The sequence below is a fragment of the Balaenoptera borealis genome (assembly GCF_965194805.1).
Source record: "Balaenoptera borealis genome assembly, chromosome: 9".
In the NCBI taxonomy this organism is placed as follows: Eukaryota; Metazoa; Chordata; class Mammalia; order Artiodactyla; family Balaenopteridae; genus Balaenoptera; species Balaenoptera borealis.
In genome coordinates this window covers 44,208,067-44,228,360 of record NC_138873.1, presented here as the reverse complement: position 1 = coordinate 44,228,360, position 20,294 = coordinate 44,208,067, and the positions used below count along the sequence as shown (strand labels likewise).

Sequence of the window (20,294 nt, the reverse complement as noted above, 5' to 3'; positions counted from 1 at the left end):
AAGAGCAAATTAAATTCAAAGGAAGCAAAAGAAGGAAATAATATAAATTAGAGCATAAATTAATGAAATTGAAAACAGAAAATCACCAAAACCAAAAGCTGGTTCTATGAAAAAGTCAGTCAATTAATAAGCCTCTAGCCAGGCTAAGAAAAAGAATAAAAGGAGAGAAGATGCAATTACTAAATTGAAAATTAAAGATGTAACATCACTAGAGATCCTATGGACATTAAAAGGCTAATAAAAGATACTATGAACAAGTCTATGCTCGTAAATTTGATAACCTAGATAAAATGGACCAATTCCTTGAAAAACACAGTCTGCCAAAACACACACACACATATATAGGCATATATATGAGAAAATTGAATCAATAATTAATAATCTTTGAAAACAGGCCCAGATGGGTTCACAGGTGAATTTGATCAATTCTCTACAATCTCTTCTAGAAAAATAGAAGCAGGGGAAATACTTCCTAATTCATTCTATGAAGCCAGAATTACTGTAATAACAAAACCAGACAAAGACATTGCAGAAAAGAAAACTACAGACTAATATCTCTCATGAATATAGATGCAAAAAACTGTTCCTTATCATGCCTTTCTTGTGGTCCTACCACCCTCCTCTGGCTTGTCAGTCCAAGAAAAAAGCCTCCATCATATCTTGTCAGCTTCAAGGGTGGAGAAAACAGAACTATGATGGGGAAAAAAATGCTATCCCCCCTTCAACCCTTGTATCAATTACAAAAAATCTCCAATTTATAATTCCAGTTTACCTTTCATTTTGTTTTTCCGAGTCTTATTCCAAGAGTCCTAATCTGGGACTCTGACTTCAAGGAGTCCCTGAACCAGAAGAAATTACATGCAACGTTTTGTGTGTGAACACTCATGTGTATTTTGGGAAGGGTAAATATCCACAGCTTTGAACAAATGATTGAAGAGTTCTGTGCTTCTCCCACCAAATTGGGGGTGGGAGGTAAGTATGATGCTCTTTCATGAAATTAGAATTTATGACCAACATGTTGCTAATCGGAAGTTATATCAAGTATTAATTGGTTTATTTTAAAAGAGAGAGAGAGACAGAACAAATTAACATTAAAGACTTTAATTAGGGAATTCCCTGGTGGTCCAGTGGTTAGGACTCTTCTGCTCTCACTGCCAATGGTCAGGGAACTAAAATCCCACAAGCCACGCAGCCAAAAAAATTTTTTTTAAATTGTAATCTTAAAAAAAAAGACTTTAATTTACAGTTTTTAGTCAAGGCCAGATATGGTTCCATCCTCTATACCTTCTTTATGTTGGAGATGGAATAATATGAATTAATAGTCATGATCTTAAATATTGCAAAATTATGAATTCACATTCATATTATCAAATAAAGGTTACACTATACTAATATAGCTTTAGGGTTAATTTGAATTTCAATTATTAGGAAGCAGGTAACCCATGAATTGTTTATTTATATAGGATAAGCTTCTGCACTGCCTTCTCCTTGAAGGTAATTTTCTGCCTACTCATCTGGCAGATTCCACAAGAGGGAGAAGAGCAAAAACCAGGACTTCCTTGTTTATTGTTCAACAGTTGCCCAAGTTTGGTTGGCACAGATGAGACACCTTTGCCCTCTAAGTGGGTCTTGGACTCTGATGTTCTGCACACTAGAGTCTCATTGCCACCTGCACCTCAACATTACCAAGGTCTCCCCCTCCCTCCGTCCCACCATCCCTCCTTTCTCTCTCTCTCCCTCCCTCCCTCTCTCGTTCTCTCTCTCTCTCTCTCTCTCACACACACACACACACACACACACACACACACACACACACACACACACACACACACACACACAAGCTCTGTAAATGTATTGTCCCTCCACTAATGCAGGACTCACTCCTCAACGTGCAACTTGAATCAAACTATCAGACTCTGAAAATCATCCCGCCGGGTCGCGGCTCCTCCTCTCTGCGTCGGACCAGTTCTCAGATTTCCAACCGCGACTGATGGACTGCAGATTGGATTGGCTGAGCTAGGTATAGGAGCAGAGGCTCCACCAAATCACAAATCTAGGATTTTCATCTTTCTTGGTCTCCTCCCTAGAATCCTGGCAACAGATGTGTGTTATTTCTCTTAGGGGGAACCCTGCCTGGGGTTGCTATGGAGATAGGACGCTGCGACTTGCAGAGCGACTAGGACCCAGAAATCGCCTAGCAGACCTAAGCAAAGCCACTGCCTTGCGTTGCCTCCTTCCATATCTGCACGCCCCCTTCATCCAGAACTTTTTTTCTCTTGACTCCTTCCATGGAAGACTCGACCCCCCTGAAACAAAAAATAGAACACCAAGAACTTGGGGAAACAGGGCGGCCGTGGGAAGAAATGGTAGCAACCTCCCAAGATCCTGAACCTGGGTTATCCGAGGCCTCAGAGTCGGAGCAGGGGCCGGAAACTGGACCCCAGCCCAGGAGCAGCCCTCCTGGGATCCCCCAATCTGGAGCCAGCACGCCTGTGGATGACCTCGTAGGACCAGGTGTGTCATCTCCACCTTCCCCATCTCAGGAGCCCTCTTCTACTCCTTCTCCCCTGGCTCTGGCCGTGCAGGACCTTATGGCACCATGGCAGTCAGACAAGACCACTAGTGTGATTTCTGAAGCTGGGACACCTCACTTTGACCATTTGGAACAGTCATCTGATAAAGCAGAATCAACCCCTCATCAAACATGCCAATCAGAGGGAAACACTTTTCATCAATCTCAGCAAACCAAATGTCACCTGTATGGACCGAAGGATGTGAGCTACAACAACTCTAAACGGAAAGAGCTGAGATTTGACATTTTTCAAGAAGAAGACTCAAACAGTAACTATGATCTGGCTCAGCCTGAGTCTGGGGCTTCTGAAGGGGCCCCCAGCGTGCTTGAGATTGCCATTGAGAATGCTAAGGCTTACCTACTAAAGTCCAGTAGCAAGTCGGGCTTAAATCTGTAAGTCTTGGAGGAAGGGGGTTGGGGGAGAAATTTGGCAAAAGAAAGGGGGTATGAGTATCTCTGTGTGGGGATGTGTTTCTGTGGGTGAATGGAAATATATCTGAAAAGTCTGTATGAGTGAGAGAGTGACTTAATAACTCTTTGTATCATAGGACTCAAAATAGGTCACTGGTGGGGATTCTTCTAGCTTCTTTAAAGACCCTAGGTGCACAGAAATAAAATCTAGGAATTATGGAGTCTGGGGTTTGAAAGAAACCATAAAGATAGTGAAATCCAAGCATCTCTCCAAGATGCTTGTAAAAAAGGACTGTCTATCAAAATCTAAGCATTCTAAGTGCTTATATGGCTTGGTTTTGAGTCCCCACCCAGGCCAGTGCTAGGGTGATAAATTACCTGTGTTAACCTGGAACTGTCCTGATTGAGCTCTGAAAGTTCTGCATCCTGAGAAACCTCTCAGTCCTAGGCAAACCAGGAGAATTGGTCGCTATACAGGCCACCCAAAAATACATGCCATTTTATCCAGATCTCTTAAAATGTGGTGATCAATGGCCCAGGAATGTTCTGACCATCCCATTATAGCTAAAATTCAGATCTTATCGTTGAGTATAGATTTCTAGAGATTCTTGCTGCCAGGGTTACATAACAATAGAATCAACAGAATTTTAGGGCTAGAAGGGACTTGAGAAAACATCTAATACAATCCACTTGTTTTTTAAGTGAGGGGACTAAGTCATGGAAAAATTAATTTGTTCAAGATTTCTCTGGCTTACAGCACTCACTGACTCTTACCTTTCCCTCACTATGCTTTAGCCACATGGCCTCTTCAGTTCCCATGCTGCTCCCTCTGCCTGAAAGGCTTCTGCCCTAAGCCTTTCTAAGTCTTTGCCTGGCTGGCTTCTCATCTTTTAGAAGTCAACTTCCACAGAACTCTATTGTAACCGCCTATTCTTTCCTTCATAGCACGTAAGGCCATTTATAATTGTACATAGACTTATAGACTTATATTTAATGTCTGACTCTCCCACTAAAGTGCAGGCCTTCAGAGTGCAGGGACCATGTGAGTTTTGTACACCACTATATACTTAATGCCTAGCACAGTGCTATCAGCTATTTACTGAATAAAGAATGAATAAATGAATGGAAGTACGGGAAACACAGCCCTGACCTTTTGAATCTAGTTAATCCACCATGTAATTTGCTGAGATGCCTCCCGATTAATCAGCAAACATTAAATGAATGCCCATTCAGTATACAGTATGTGGCAAATGTTTGTAGCTATTACTTGGCTTTTAAAAATATGAGGTATAATTTTAAAGTCTGAAGAATAAGAAACCAATGAATATTTGATGTGAGAAATCTTCACAAAACCCAAATTAAAATATTATTTATAAATTACTGTTTTTAACTACAATTTACTTAAGTTTCAGGGATGTGATTTGCTGCTTAGCAGTGGATTCTATTTGAATTACTGATAAAAACTTCTTGTCACAATTCCCTGGGTTAAATAACAAGCATGAATTTACAAACTTTGATAAAATGCCAAAAGAGCTCATTATAAACACTTGAAAGTTCACAATTTAAAACTGAATACAAAACAAAAAATGGGAAAATTTCGTTTACTGAATGATTTTGTAACTGACATTACTTAAATAGCTAAATTTAATTTAATTTCCAAATATTAAGTCTCTGAGGTAACAAATGAATACCTTCCATAATATTCACTATTATTTTCTAAGTGCTTTAGAGCCTGTAGTTAAAAATGGCTTTTAGTAAAGGACAACTTTAACTCCATCTCTTATATGTGGACCTTATTTGACAGCCATGAAAGCTGTTTTTTTGTTGTTGTTGCAGTTAAAACAATATTTGCCTAAAATACAAAATTTCACATTGTTGAATAAAAAGCCTACAGAAAATCATTGCTTGCTTCTTTTTTGCCAGTAATAATATTTCTGTTCATTTATAAAAATAGCAATATTTTGAGAAAGAATATGATATTCTTCATATATAATATTTGTAAACTGGCCTTCACATTGGTTGCCCATATAATCTACATATTTTTCTTTGACATTCTTAAGATCCGTTAGATAGATACAGATATTAAAGAAAAAATAAAATAACTAACCTGGCGGTCCAGTGGTTAAGACTTCGCCTTCCAGTGCAGGCTGTGCTGGTTCAACCCCTGGTCAGGGAGCTAAGATCCCATAAGCCACGCAGCACTGCCAAAAAAAAAAAAAATAGAGAACTTGCTTTGATTTATTTTATGCTCAAAGTTTTTCTTGGCAGTGGTAGAAGTTACTGTGTTTTTCCACTAAAAATCTCTAAAGTCTTCGAGTTCTTGAAGTTTCCTAAAAACCCACTGAGAATGCATGAAATGTTTTTCAAATGCTTCTGACAGGGTTATTATCTGGAATTTTCTCTTTTTGGGTAGATATGATCATCTTTCTGAAATGCTGACCAAGGTCTTAGATAAGCGTCCTGAAAATGCTGTGGACATCATTGAAAATGTTAGCCAAGATGTGAAGATGGAACATTTTAGTAAAAAACTGGATACACTCCAAAATGAGAATGAGATGCTTCCAACCTATGAAATAGCAGAGGAGCAAAAAGCTCTTTTTCTCCAGGGAAATTTAGAAGGAGCTGACCAAGAAATGGAAGATGAAATAGTAAGTCACTCCTGTAAATTTGAATAGGTCAATCTTAGGGTTTTGAGGTGAGTGGGGTGTGGCTTTAAATTCATATCCACTGCCTTTTATAGCTTACTAAATAGTATTGCAACCTCATTTCACACCACTCATTTCCTTGGTTAGAGTTTCTTATGTTTTCACATAGTGTTTTAGTATTTCAGAGGCTTAGCTGTTTTATATGTTTGTAGGGTTAAACTGCTTGATATCAGAGAAAGTGTTTTCTTCATCTTTTATATTCTCCAAAGTACCTGGTACAGATCTGAGTGTGTAGCTGTTTCTTATTAAATATTTGCTGAATGAATGAATAAATGTCACATAATTTAAAATTAGGCTTTAAATCAGGTTGCATATTTTTCCCTTTAATTTACTGGAAAAATTAAAAGAATTTCTAATGTCATTTGCATTCTCTTCCAAGGCTACTTCTTCATATTGTGTCTTGACAGTATATATATTATGTCAATGAGACATAATAGAAGAGGAGAGAAATAAAATATTTCTTTTAATCCCCATAGATAAATTGCTGAAAATATTTACAAAGTTGGTGACAGAGATAAAAAGGTATCATTCGAGAATAAAATCAACTGTATTACTGAAATTTTACCTCCAAATATTTCAAATCAGTATACGCTACTGTTTCCTAAATGCCTGCATGTTTGAAATTTATTCTACTGAGTAATTTATACTGTACATCTACTGAGCTTCTATGTTCTGTTACCATTAGACTATTTAAAACTGTCCTCATACTTGCAAATTTGATGTTTGGAGTAAAATATGTTCAGAAAAGGACATAGAATTCAGTCAAAGAAAGAGGAGGAGTAGGGATATGCACAGTAGGTATGCCCTCTAGAGCTCCTTAGCTGTTTGTTATAGGGAGGCACAAATTGACACAGTGAGATATAGAATACTCAGAAAGAACAAGTGATAGGTGTCAAGGATTTGATATTGGCTGACCTTTTCTAAAAATATCTTACTCCAAACACTTGATTATGTAGCCACATATAGTATTGACAAGTTTGGGGGCAAACAGCATGTGGGGATCAAACAGAAGGCAGGCACTCTCATGCAGGAGTTTATCAAAGAAGGTTAGACTCCAGTATGAGAATAGGGCACTGCACTATCTATAGGCACAGTATTACAAGGCAGGGATCTGCGTCCTGAACTAGGTTTTGGGATGAGAATACAGATAAGCTGTTTTGATCCTGGAACCTGAGCCTCTTAACCAGATTCCATCAATTCCTCCTAATAAAGAGTAGGATTGGTTTTAGAGAAAGGCTGAACCAAGTCATCAGATGAAGATAAAAAGCTCTGCCTCAGAGAGTAGAAAGATGCAGGAACAGGAAGACAGTTAGCTCTTGGAACTCTGTCCCAGACTGATATGTTTAGAGTATTAATATTTCTATTCATGTCTTTGACCACACCAGAATTCCTGTTCTTAGTCTTCAGCATTCATTTATTCCTTCACCCATTGATTTGCAAACATACCTACTGCATGCTAGGTACTGAGATATACACATAAAAGACTTTTCTAACTTTACGTTGGTCACAGTCTAGTGAAAGGGTAAAAAAAGATTGTAAAGTTATTTGACTACTGCAGTAATAGAGATATGGTGGAAAAAACAGGGGCTTTCGAATTAGATCTGAATTTGAATCCTAGTTCAATCACTTATTCTCTGTGTGACTCTAAATGGCTAAACCTTTCCAAGCCTCAGGGATAATCACATGGCAACAACTTGAGGGGTAGAGGTCCTATATATAAAGGATCTGGCACATCCTAGAAACTTAATGAATAGTAGCAGTTACTATTGCATTGTTTTGACAAGCTATGATCAACTAACTTTGCTATTAGGATCTGGGCAACGCTTTGTAATGGCAGTGATATTTCATTTGGATCATGAAGGATAAGTAGAAGTTCACCAGGTGAAGACTATAAGGCATAAAATTCTGGGCCAAAAGCACAATAAAATGTCAGGAAAGATTGTTTAGCATTTGGGAAACTGACTTCAGATTTGAGGGATTTTGAGTGAAGGAAATGAAGCAAGCAAGGTGCTTTAAAGCTAGACTGCTCACTGTGTATTGATAAGAAATTGATCTCTTGCATACAGTGGGAAATTAATAGAGGCTTTTAGTAGAGAAAGCATGGTCTGACTTATGGTTTAGGAACATAACTTTGGTAGTAACGTGGAGCAGAATGAAAGAAGAAGGGTTTGAATGGGGACAAGTAAGACAGTATTAGAAGACTTCTGTGACAGGACAAGTAGTCCGGGTGGAGACTAGCATGTTAAAGAGCTTTTTAGGTGGTGGAATCAATAGGACTTTAACTAAATATGAGAGTCAAGGGAGTCAGAGGGAGCAAGGATGACTGAACTTTCTAGTTCGGGAAACTGAGTGATGGTGATATCTTTGGAAAATATTCAGATTGAAAGTTCTCGTAGTTGGCTAGGAATAAGGGTGTGAAATGTAGGAGAGAAGTCAGAGTGAGAGAAGTAGATTTTAAAAACCACATATCACTTGGGGTGGTGTGGGAGAAATCTTCTAAGCATAAAGTGCTGAGTGATGAGATGACTGAAATTTTGAGGACACCCATATTTAGGCCTCAATTAATTAAAAAGACTAAGAAGAAATAGTTATAGAGGACAGAGTAGGATCAAGAATGCGTGGTGCAATAGATCCCAAAGAAACAGTCTTACAATCAGATGAGATTAGGATTGAAAAAAGTCATTATGCTTATTTTGACACTCTATTTTTCAACTCAAGTTATAATACAAATAAGAGCAGATCATTTGTAAGAAGAGCAAAGTACTCTTCATTTCTCAGGGTCTAAAGGTTGTCTTGCCAAGTTATCCCTAGCTCAGTTAAGGTTATTTTCTACTTTCTCAAAAATGTTTTTCTAGAGTTCACTTGAGACTCTGTTTTTATTTTCCTGTATTTCTTTTTTGGAATTATTTCTGCTTTTCTCATTTTAAACCCAAAATTATTTATCATAAGTAGAGCAAGCATCTGACTAAATTATGTCTTCAAATGTAGTCATGCCTGAGCATTTATCTTATTATACATTCCTTTTATTTATCCTGTATGTTACACCCATATTGATTTTTATTTACCCTATATCTTACCATATCCATATTATAAATATTTATTTAGTAAATGTATGATAATATATAAAAACATATATAAACGTATATTTATAAAAAATTTTTTCTAAATATCTGTAGGTAGGTTTTGCTATATTTATTTATTTATTTGGCAAATATGGCATTTTTTTTTTTTATTTTTTTTGAATTTTATTTTATTTTTTTTACTACAGCAGGTTCTTATTGGTTATCTATTTTATACATATTACTGTATGCTATATTTTATTATTTCAAGATATTAAAGGGGCCACTTAAATACTTCTTATAAGGAGAGGATGTTGGACTTTCTTTTTTCCATGATAGGTTATTACAAGATATTGAATATAGTTCCCTGTGTTATACAGTAAATCCTTGTTGCTTATCTATTTTATGTATAATAGCTTGTATCTGTTAATCCCATACTCTTAATTTATCCCTCCCCTCCCTTTCCCCTTTGGTAACCATAAATTTGTTTTCTGTGTCTGTGAGTCTGTTTCTGTTTTGTATATAGATTCATTTACATTAGTTTTTAGACTCTACATATAAGTGATATATAATATTTGTCTTCCCCTGTCTTACTTCACTTAGTGTGATATTCTCTAGGTCCATCCATGTTGCTGCAAATGGCAATAGTTCATTCTTATGGCTGAGTAGTATTCCATTGTATACACATACCACATCTTCTTAAACCAGTTGTCTGTTGATGGGAACTTGGGTTGTTTCCATGTCTTGGCTATTGTAAATAGTGCTGCTATAAACATCAGGGTGCACATATCTTTTGCAGTTAGTGTCTTTGTTTTCTTCAGATACATACCCAGGCATGGAACTGCTGGATCATATGGTGGTTCTATTTTAAATTTTTTAAGGAACCTCCATACTGTTTTCCATAGTGGCTACACCAATTTACATTCCCACCAACAGTGTAGGAGAGTTCCTTTTCTCCTTGTAGATTTTTTGATGATAGCTATTCTGACCAGTGTGAGGTGATACCTATTGTGGTTTTGATTTGTAGTCTCTAATAATTAGTGATTTTGAGCATCTTTTCATGTGCCTGTTGGCCATCTGTATGTCTTCTTTGGAGAAATGTCTATTTAGGTCTTCTGCCCATTTTCTGATTGGGTTGTTTGTTTTTTGATATTGAGTTGTATGAACTGTTTGTATGTTTTGGATATTAACCCCTTGTCAGCAGCATTATTTGCAAATACTTTCTCCCATTCCCTAGGTTGTCTTTATGTTTTGTTAATGTTTACCTTTGCTATGCAAAAGCTTGTAAGTTTGATTAGGTCCCATTTGTTTATTTTTGCTTTTATTTCTTTTGCCTTGGGAGACTGATCTAAGAAAATATGCTATGATTTATGTCCAAGAATGTTTTGCCTATGTTCTCTTCTAGGAGTTTTATGGTGTTGTGACTTATATTCAGGTCTTTAAGCCATTTTCAGTTTATTTTTGTATATGGTGTGAAGGAGTGTACTAATTTCATTGATTTATATGTAGCTGTCCAGCTTTCCCAATACCACTTGCTGAAGAGACTGTCTTTTCTCCATTGTATATTCTTATCTCCTTTGTCGTGGATTAATTGGCCATGGATGTGTGGGTTTATTTCTGGGCTCTCTATTCTGTTCCATTGATCTATATGTCTGTTTTTGTGCCAATACCATGCTGATTTGATTACTATAGCATTGTAGTATTGTCTGAAGTCTGGGAGGGTTATACCTCCAGCTTTGTTTTTTCCTCAGGATTGCTTTGGCAATTCTGGGTCTTCTGTAGTTCCATATAAATTTTAGAATTAATTATTCTAGTTCTGTGAAAAGTGTCATGGCTTTTAAAAATAGAGATCACATTAATGTAGACTGCAAGCAGTTCTCTTATGGATAAAATACTAATCACAGCAATTGTATTCCCAGGCAGAACACTCTCTTCCAAATGTAATGGAATCAGCTTTTTATTTTGAACAAGCTGGAGTTGGTTTGGGCACAGATGAGACTTATCGCATATTTCTTGCCCTCAAGCAGCTTACTGACACCCACCCAATCCAAAAATGTCGTTTCTGGGGTAAGATCTTAGGTCTGGAAATGAATTATATTGTAGCTGAAGTGGAATTCCATGAGGGAGAAGATGAAGAGGAGGTGGAAGAGGAAGATGTACCTGAAGAGAGGGACAATGGAGACAGTGAAGCTGATGAAGATGAATTACCAAGGTCCTTTTACAAGGCCCCACAGGCTATTCCAAAGGAAGAAAGCAGAACAGGTGCCAACAAATATGTCTATTTTGTTTGCAATGAACCAGGAAGACCATGGGTGAAGTTACCAGCAGTTACACCTGCACAAATTGTTATTGCAAGAAAAATCAAGAAATTTTTCACTGGGCGATTGGATACCCCCATCATAAGCTACCCACCCTTCCCAGGAAATGAGAGTAATTACTTACGAGCACAAATTGCCAGAATTTCAGCAGGGACTCATGTCAGCCCTCTAGGATTCTATCATTTTGGTGAAGAAGAAGAAGAGGAGGAAGAAACAGAAGGCAGGCGAGATAGCTTTGAAGAAAACCCTGATTTTGAAGGCATCCAAGTGATTGATCTAGTGGAATCCCTATCCAATTGGGTTCATCATGTACAACATATACTCCCTCAGGTAGGGGCTTTGCAATTCTCAGTCTATCATCTAGTCAGCAAATATTTATTAATTCTGTCTACAATGCATACAATATATACAAGACAAAGGCCTTCAGACTCCAGACAGAGACAATTAAAAAACCTAGTGAAAACACAGAGTACTGTATAATTGCCAAGTAGTATAGACCTGTGATCCAAATGTAAATAAAATAAATATTTCTATGGAGTATTTGACAAGTTACATAAGGATTTAGATTTAGGTGTGTTGTGAAATTATTTTTTATATGTTAAATATAGATGGTACATTAATTTTGGTAAGAGTTCTTTTATTCTATTTTTATAATACAAGGAACTTATTTTGCCAAGAATGATAAAAGATTCTAACAAAAACAAGTAAACAGTGTTCTATAGCAGTTACATAGAACCTATTCTGCCAGTTGTTCTTAATAGCACTTTATATGTATTATCTCATTTAAAACTCACAACTGTATGAAAGACTAATATCCTTATTTTACAGAGGAGGAAATTAAGGCAGAGGGTTTAGGAAATGTCACAAGGGGAATACAGCTAATAAACAACAGGGTCAGATGTGAATGGGCAGAATGGATCCAGAGTCCATACTCTTAATCAATTTGTTAAACTGTCTCCTCTGCAGGTAGAAAATCTTCATCATACTTTGATGTACATAAGAGATATTCTTAAATACCTCTAGATGAGTTAATTAAATGAGAAATTATAAGCCCCAAACTCCATACCTAATCTTATTATCACATTTTTGTTATTAATAATAATAATAGTACCTTACCTTCACATAAATCAGTAAAATGCATTATTACCTTCTTCACTAAGGTTCTAATGATTTTAATATATAAATGTTCTGTAACTTCAAGAAGTGGGCAGATTCTTGAAATAAATAGTACAGTCTTTTGCTTAAAATAACATTGATCAAAACAGCTTTTGGTAAATATATGTTGAATGAATGATCAATATGCCACATAATGGGATGTCATGCAGATAATTACTTCAATCCAAAAGAATATTTTGATATTTTAAGGTCCTTGTTAGACTACTAAATCTTCCAATATTTATACCCAGGGTCGCTGTAATTGGTTCAACCCCATACAAAAAAGTGAGGAGGAAGAAGAAGCAGAAGAAGAAGAAGAAGAAGAAGAAGAAAGAGAAGAGCCTGACTACGTAGAACAGGAAGTAGGGCCTCCTCTCTTGACACCAATCTCTGAAGATTTAGGTAATTTTACACACACTATATGTGTGTGTGTGTGTGTGTGTGTGTGTGTGTATAGGCATACATAAGTATGTACACATGTACATACAAGCAGACCTTGGAGGTATTGCGGGATAAATTCCAGACCACTGCAATAAAGTGAGTCAATAATTTTTTGGTTTCCCAGTGCATGTAAAAGTTTTGTTTACACTCTACTGTAGTCTATTAAGTGTGCAATAACATTATTTCCCAAAATATGTACATACCTTAATTAAAAAATACTGTATTGTGGGGGGATGAGAGAATTAGGTGAGGGAGATTAAGAGGTACAAACTTCCAGTTACAAAATAAATGAGTCAAGGGTATGAAATGTACAGTGTGGGGAATATAGTCCAAATAAAAAGGTCTTTGTATGGTGACATACAAAGTGGCTAAACTTGTCGTGGTGATCATTTTGAAATGTATAGAAAAAAATCACTATGTTGTGTAACAGGAACATAGTGTTGTAGGTCAATTATAGTTAAAAAAACACAAATATACATGCAAACTCAAAGAAAAAGAGATCAAACTGGAAGAAAAAATATTGTATTGCTAAAAAATGCTAACCATCATCTGAGCCTTCAGTGACTTTCTTTCTACTGGTGGAGAGTCTTGCCTTGATGTTGATGGCTGATGACTAATCAGGGTGGTGGTTGGTGAAGGTTGGGGTCTTAAAATAAGACGACAAGGAAGTTTACCACATTGACTCTTCCTTTCACAAACGATTTCTCAGTAGCCTGTAAAGTTGTTTGATAGCATTTTACTCACAGAACTTCTTTCAAAATTGAAGTCAATCTTCTCAAACTCTGCCACTGCTTTATCAGCTAAGTTTATGTCATATTGTAAATCCTTTGTATTCGTTTCAACAAGCTTCACAGCATCTTCACCAGGAGTAGATTCCATGTCCATGTCAAGAAACCACTGTCTTTGTTCATCCATAAGAAGCAACTCCTTATCCATTCAAGTTTTATCATGAGATTGCAGCAATTCAGTCACATCTTCAGGCACCACTTCTAATTACAGTTCTCTTGCTATTTCCACATCTGCAATTACTTCCTCCAACTGAAGTCTTGATCCCCTCAAAGTCATCCATGAGGGTTGGAATCAATGTCTTCCAAACTCCTGTTAATGTTGATATTTTGACCACTTCCCATGAATCATATATGTTCTTAAAGGCATCTAGAAAGGTGAATCGTTTCCAGGTTTTCTTTTTTCTTTTTTTAATTTTATTTGTTAAATTCTCCCATTTATTTATTTTTTCCTTCCAGTTTTATTGATATAATTGACATACAGCACTGTATAAGTTTAAGGTATAAGACACAATGATTTGACTAAAATACATCACAAAATGATTACCACAATAAGTTTAGTCACCACCCATTATCCCATATAGTTAAAAAAGAAAAATGAAAAAAAATTTTCCTTGTGATGTGACGAGAACTCTCAGGATTTACTCTAGTCACACCTTTCATATATAACACACATCAGTGTTAATTATATTAATCATGTTGTACATGACATCCCTAGTACCTACTTATTAGGATGTTTGTACCTTTTGACCACCTTCCTTCAATTTCAATTCCCCCTCCGACAACCCACCATCTCCAGTAATCACAAATCTGATCTTTTTTATGAGCTTTTTTGTTTGTTTTTGAAGTATAATTGACCTACAGCACAATATTAGTTCCTGGTGCACAACATAATTCACCATTGTTGAAGCAGTCAGAACACACACAATATTTATAGAATTGAGTTCTCTGTTTTACATGGGCATGGTTTGTGGTACCCCAAAACAATTACAATAGTAACATTAAAGATCACTGATCACAGATCACCGTAACAAATACAATAATAATGAAAAAGCTTGAAATACTGAGAGAACTACCAAAATGTTACAGAGACACGAGGTGAGCAAATGCTGTTGGAAAAAATGATGTCAACAGACTTGCTTGATGCAGGGTTGCCATAGAATTTCAATTTGTAAAAAACTCCATACCTGTTAAGCACAATAAAACAAGGTATGCTGTACTATGTATGTATACAATGTAATATATATTTTTATATATATACCAAATACTCTCTATATATTGATCCTATATATGTATATATACACAGGTATTTCCTGCTTTTCAAAAGATAGCCTCCACCACTTTGCTTTTATGAGAGAACTACATTAGTAACTATTTTCACTGATAGAAATCCAGAGGATTTTCTCTTATTACGAAGAAAAAAAAAAAAAAGGCAAAAATAGCGTTCAGCACTTGTTTTGCAGTGAGCAGTTACAGAAGCAGCACACACTTCAGTCTGTCAGAGGGGCACCTCCAAGCTCCTTCTCCAGGAACTCCACTCAGCATCTCAGCAACAAGTTGCCATAGCTTTGAACTGTGCTTGTGAGCTTCTATGTTTTATCTCAGTTAATCTTGTCAATCCATTAGCAAGATGTGCCCTAAGGTAACTGCTTCTTCGCTCTATGTCATTTCAGCTTACAAAAGGTTACATAGGAATGCTCTACTTTTGGATAGCAGGGGAAACCTGTGTACACACACACACACACACACACACACACACATACACACACACACACACACACTACAGTACATGGTGGGAATAAAGAATGTAATGTAGCTGGCCCCACCAAGAACTGTCTGGGACAGAGGTTGCAGGAGTGCACTGCAGAGGAAGTATAAGGTGGCTCTACCTCTTAGTGGAAATGCTGATAGTTATCTTTTTTATCATTCTTGTTTTGCATTCTACAGATCATAAACACATGACGTAGTTAAAATATGAGGTACTGTTTTTGTTTTTTTTCTAATCTACTATTGTTTTCATATTCTTTTTTTCTTCCTATTCAGTTTTGGAGCATTCATGCTTATAACCCTAGCTCTCTTTCATAATAATGATTTGGTCATCATGTATTTTTCCCTCCACCACATAGGCCTCCTCTTGTAAAACTTATTTTCTCTGCTTTACAAATGTACACACACACACATATATATATATACACATATATATGTGTGTGTGTACATATATATATGTGTACACACATTTTTTTTTCAAATTTCATTTTTCTACAACGATCATATAATACCCTCTTGATCTTATGTTAAGCTGCTAATGTTTTAACTTTATGTCAAGTGTGTGTTTTATGATTTATAAATACAGCTTTCCTGTTACACAGTATATCCTTGTCTATTTAGGAGTTAAGTCTACTTTGAATTTCTCTTTGGTTTACAGAGATCCAGAATACACCGCCTTGGACAGCACGGTTATCCTCAAATCTCATTCCTCAATATGCTATTGCAGTCCTTAGATCCAACCTTTGGACTGGAGCATATGCCTTTTCCAATGGCAAGTAAGTATGTGACAACTTACAAGGCTATTATTTTGATTATTTAACTTCTGGAAATTATAAGTTATCACTGGAATGTCAAGTGTGTATGGCATAAAATTAATTCAAACAACATCCATCTTATACAACAAGGCATCAAATTTAGAACATTAGAGTAATTCAGACTTCTGCCTTTTCATCTGAATTATCCAATTAATGGGGCTAAAATATGGTTTTTCTTCTATGATTATTTGAGTAATTGATATTCATTTCATGGAGGTAATTCTAAGCAGTATTTAAATTAGTTTAAATCTCATCATTTTTGTTGGATATCTTGATAAAAGATAACTTAAAATATGTATGATTTAGGCTATCACTTTCAAAAGAATTAGGATAAGAGGATAGTAAACGTCCTTTATTCCTCACCCAGAGCATACACTTTCATTTGTCTTATGCTTCCATTTCTTACTTAATAACCTAGTGTCAGAAGCTCGGCTGAGCTGGAGAGCTGAGCGGCCAAATGTCAGAGTAGCCATTAAAGCAACAAGCCAGAAATGAAAATGTTAAGCCTTTAATCACTTACTGTGATGGTGTAACCAAGCTGAAGGACTGATTCCCCCCCTCCCCTCACCCCATTTCATTTGCCCCCATGGAATGGCACACTGGTGGAAGGTCAGATGGGTCAGCAGAGTTGTGGGGTCATCTCAGTGACAAGGAAGTCCCCACATAAGGCTCTTGCAGTTTTAAGGACCTGTGACCAGAGAAAGGTGGGGAGGGCTAGGGAAAAGTACTGGGTACTGAGTCAAGAGTAGGGGAAAGTGTCTATAAAGTCTCCCCTTATCTCACCCAACCCTCATTAGGAAGCCTTGGCAAAGGGGTCTGAAGAAGACCTCTGCTGAAGGCCTCAGATGAAAAGGCCTGGGAATGAAGGCACCTGGGCCAGGAACACAATTGTGTTAAGAGCATGACAGGCCAGAGGGGCCAGGATCCTTGACCACAACGCTCTCTTAGAGGTTGCAGTGCACTGGCTATGCACCAAGTCTGGGGTGGAGAGGGCAGTTTTCCCCCCGTGAGGCCTAACTAGGTAAAGCTTTTGTAATTGCTCAAGGATGGACCTGAAAAATCACACAAAGGTTGTTAACCACAAGCCCGACTTCTTACCCAGCCAAGAGTTTTCAAGGTTGGCAACTTCTTAAGTCTTTCTAACTCTAAGGAAGGTATGTAATTTTTAACTTCGTTGCTTTGTTTTGTTTTTCTGAAAATAATTAAAAGATGAAAGGCTGTGGTCCAGGTGTAGGGTACATTTTGACAGGGTCTGGCCCTATGTTTTCTTAACCAGCTTAAGCAGTTTGGATCATAGTAATTCCCTGTGGTAGAAGAATCATTTGGGGATATTTCATCTCTAATGCATTTAAAATATTCTGTACTGTTTTAACATTATGGGACTATGATACTCGAAGTACCGTATCCTTACAGAAAAGAAGGATCAATTTTTCTTACTGAAAAATTATACAATGATCTACATTTTTTTTTTTAACTTACAGAAAGTTTGAAAATTTCTACATAGGCTGGGGTCATAAATATAGTCCAGACAGCTATACACCTCCAGTTCCACCACCAGTTTATCAAGAGTACCCCAGTGGACCAGAAATTACAGAAATGGATGACCCTAGTGTGGAAGAGGAGCAGGCTTTCAGGGCTGCACAAGAAGCAGCTGTAAATTCAACAGAGGAAAATGAAGAAACTGAGGAAGATGAAGATGAGGAAGATGACTATGACTAATAAAAGTAAAATTAGCCCAGTCTTATGAGACTGATACACACATACTCCTTATTTGGGACTGATATATATATATAGTTGCCTATATATATAGAGGCAACTATTGATGTGCAAAATATCATTCCTTGAAAATATAAAATTTGGAATTTCGTATGTGGAACTATTAACGTGTACTTTTAGAAAGACACTCAATGGATTTTTCAGAGGCTAAATGACATTTTCTTACATTACTGTTCTGATGGCTGCAGCTAATGGAATATGTGCCTCTATATTTTTTTTCTTTCTTTTTTTTTAAGTCTCAGGTTGAATTTCTAATATGGCAAACATGGAAATACATAACCCACAAAAGCTCCTTGGGAACTTAAATATTTTTTGAGCATCAAGGAATACTGAGACCAAAAATATTGATAATAACTAAATTAGAGCATGTGTTCTTAAGCAATCTGTGATACTGTGTGCAAATATTGTGTGTATGTATGTACTTCTATATATATATTCCCCCCCTGTGGGGAGAGGATATATAACTCCACCACCTGCTCAAAGACTGTGGGAACACTCAAATTTTTTAACTCTTTTACTTGTTGCTTCTTAAAGAAATGTCTCAATGTAACTCTTCTTTCATCCTATAGAAATTGGTTTTATCTGATTTCAGGGAAAACAATTTGCACAGAGATGGCTAGCTGGGACATCCAAAGACTTCAAACTGATATTTTCTACCACTGCTTTTCTAAAATTAGTTATTTCCATTCACCAAAATAGTATTTTTAAGTTCTATATGTGATGTGCCAGGCACTGTGGGGCTACTGTTAAAAACTAGACATTGCTCCTGAAATCTTAGCACTTACATTCAAGGAGGGAAACATGTAACAGTAGATAATTAGAATAGCAGGTATTGTGATACAAATATTATACCATAGGACAGTGTCTGTCAAACTCTGTGGTGAAGAACCAATTAAAAAAAAAAAACACAAAACTTCTAATCCATGGCTATTATCTGTATAAAATAGAATAAAAGTATGTCAGCAATTGTAACTTCTATAATTATCTTGTCACAGACTGGTGGTTTGCAGCTCAGCAATCTACACTTTGAGGAACGTTGCTTATCAAACACTTAGAAGGTGCATTTAATCCAAACTTGAGCAGTTCAGGAAGCATTTCTAAGTGGAAGCCCTTCTAAGAGGAGAACTAAGGGGATAAGGGCCCTAGGCAGCACCAGCTGTATTTTGGCAAAGGTCTTTAGGCTGAAAGGAGTGAAACTTTGAGAGTGGTGAGAGAGGAAACCGGAGAGGTATGCAGGGCCCAGATTGTGTGGGATGTTTGGATTTTAACCATGAGCAATGAAGAGGACTCAACTAGAAGTCACAAAATCGCATTTGTATTTTAGAACGGTTTGGCTTCCGTGTGGAAGATGGACTGACAGAGGATCAAGACAGGGAGAACATTTAGGAGGTTATTACATTGTCTAGGTAAGAGATAATGATGGCATGAAGGAGCGTAACTGCATGGGGATATAGAGTAGAAACCTGTTTACCAGTCTGGATGACAGAATATTAGAAACGATGGTTTCCAGAATTTTCCAGCTGGCAATATTATTTTTTTTTAAGAATATGAAGTTTATGGTTTTGTCAGTTCTTGCTGTTAATACACACTAACTTTTTTTTTAACATCTTTATTGGAGTATAATTGCTTTACAATGGTGTGTTAGTTTCTGCTGTATAACAAAGTGAATCAGCTATACATATTATTCATTCTTGGAGTGCAACTTTCTGTATTTGACGCCATAAATAATATTTATAGAACTTCATTCAAATAAGTTCTTGTTCATTTTTTCATGGGGTAGTAGACACTTACTGCTTTTCTTTTTTGTTATTTAATATCCATTTCTTCATCCGGATTTCCTTTTGAGAAATTGCCTCTGTCCCATGGCATATGGTCACATGCTAATCAGATGTGCCCTTTATGGAATCTGAAACTTGAGCAGACTTTCTACCTCTGCTCCTAACCTGATTGACCATGCTGTAAATTATGCCATATTCTAGCCCCTACTGTTGCCTTTGTTCTAGCAGAGTTCCCTAGTTACCTATGGATTCTGTGAGCTTCTGATAATTTGAATGAATTCTCTTCTGCTTAAATTGGCCAGAGTAGGATTCTAGCTTGCAACCTTACATGGCAAATCCAACATGAATCTGAAAGTTTCTTTCCTAAAGGACACATTAAACACAACACTCTACATCACAGTTGTATAAGTACGAGTGTAAATATTTAACAAAAGCAAATCCCTCTTTTTAGAGCTATGCCTATTAAATATTAAGGTTATTTCTAAGTAGTGAGGAGGGAATTTCATTACATATATAATAACAGAAGAAAGCAGAATGCTATAATGGTAAGAGCTTGGAGGTGCGCAGTCTGGGTTCACACTCTGGATTATGACCAATTTCTTGGGCAAATTACTAATCTCTCAGAGTTTCAGCTTCCTCACAGGCTAATAACAGTACTTGTCTCACAGAACTATTTTCTAGATTAAACTAATTAATACACGCAAAATACTGA

At 36.7% G+C, this 20,294-nt stretch overlaps 2 protein-coding genes across 6 annotated transcripts in view; one reads left to right on the top strand and one right to left on the bottom strand.

The window, feature by feature from the left end:
• ZUP1 (zinc finger containing ubiquitin peptidase 1) overlaps positions 1–20,294 on the bottom strand; it is a 58,515-nt gene that overhangs the window by 15,925 nt on the left and 22,296 nt on the right. The window contains exons 11-13 of one of the 4 annotated variants that reach the window (XR_014248699.1): positions 5,091–5,184; positions 3,362–3,427; positions 1,882–2,306 (exon numbers count right to left, since the gene is read on the bottom strand). The gene's annotated coding sequence lies outside the window, so the exon portion shown is untranslated. Of the gene's footprint in view, positions 1–1,881; positions 2,307–3,361; positions 3,428–5,090; positions 5,185–13,167; positions 14,634–20,294 lie in introns of those variants that run through there. The other 3 variants (XR_014248700.1, XR_014248701.1, XM_082406180.1) reach the window with 3 other exon arrangements.
• RSPH4A (radial spoke head component 4A) lies at positions 2,289–20,245 on the top strand (the record flags this gene model as incomplete). 2 transcript variants are annotated; one of them, XM_082406166.1, is made up of 6 exons in its annotated part: positions 2,289–2,965; positions 5,397–5,631; positions 10,667–11,395; positions 12,472–12,622; positions 15,872–15,989; positions 17,510–20,245. In XM_082406166.1, 6 exons carry the CDS (start codon positions 2,289–2,291, stop codon positions 17,745–17,747), a joined length of 2,148 nt encoding a protein of 715 aa, XP_082262292.1. In that variant the 3' UTR covers positions 17,748–20,245. The 2 variants fall into 2 exon arrangements, with proteins under 2 accessions (XP_082262292.1, XP_082262293.1); XM_082406167.1 differs by lacking the exon at positions 12,472–12,622 and having other exon boundaries at positions 15,872–17,607.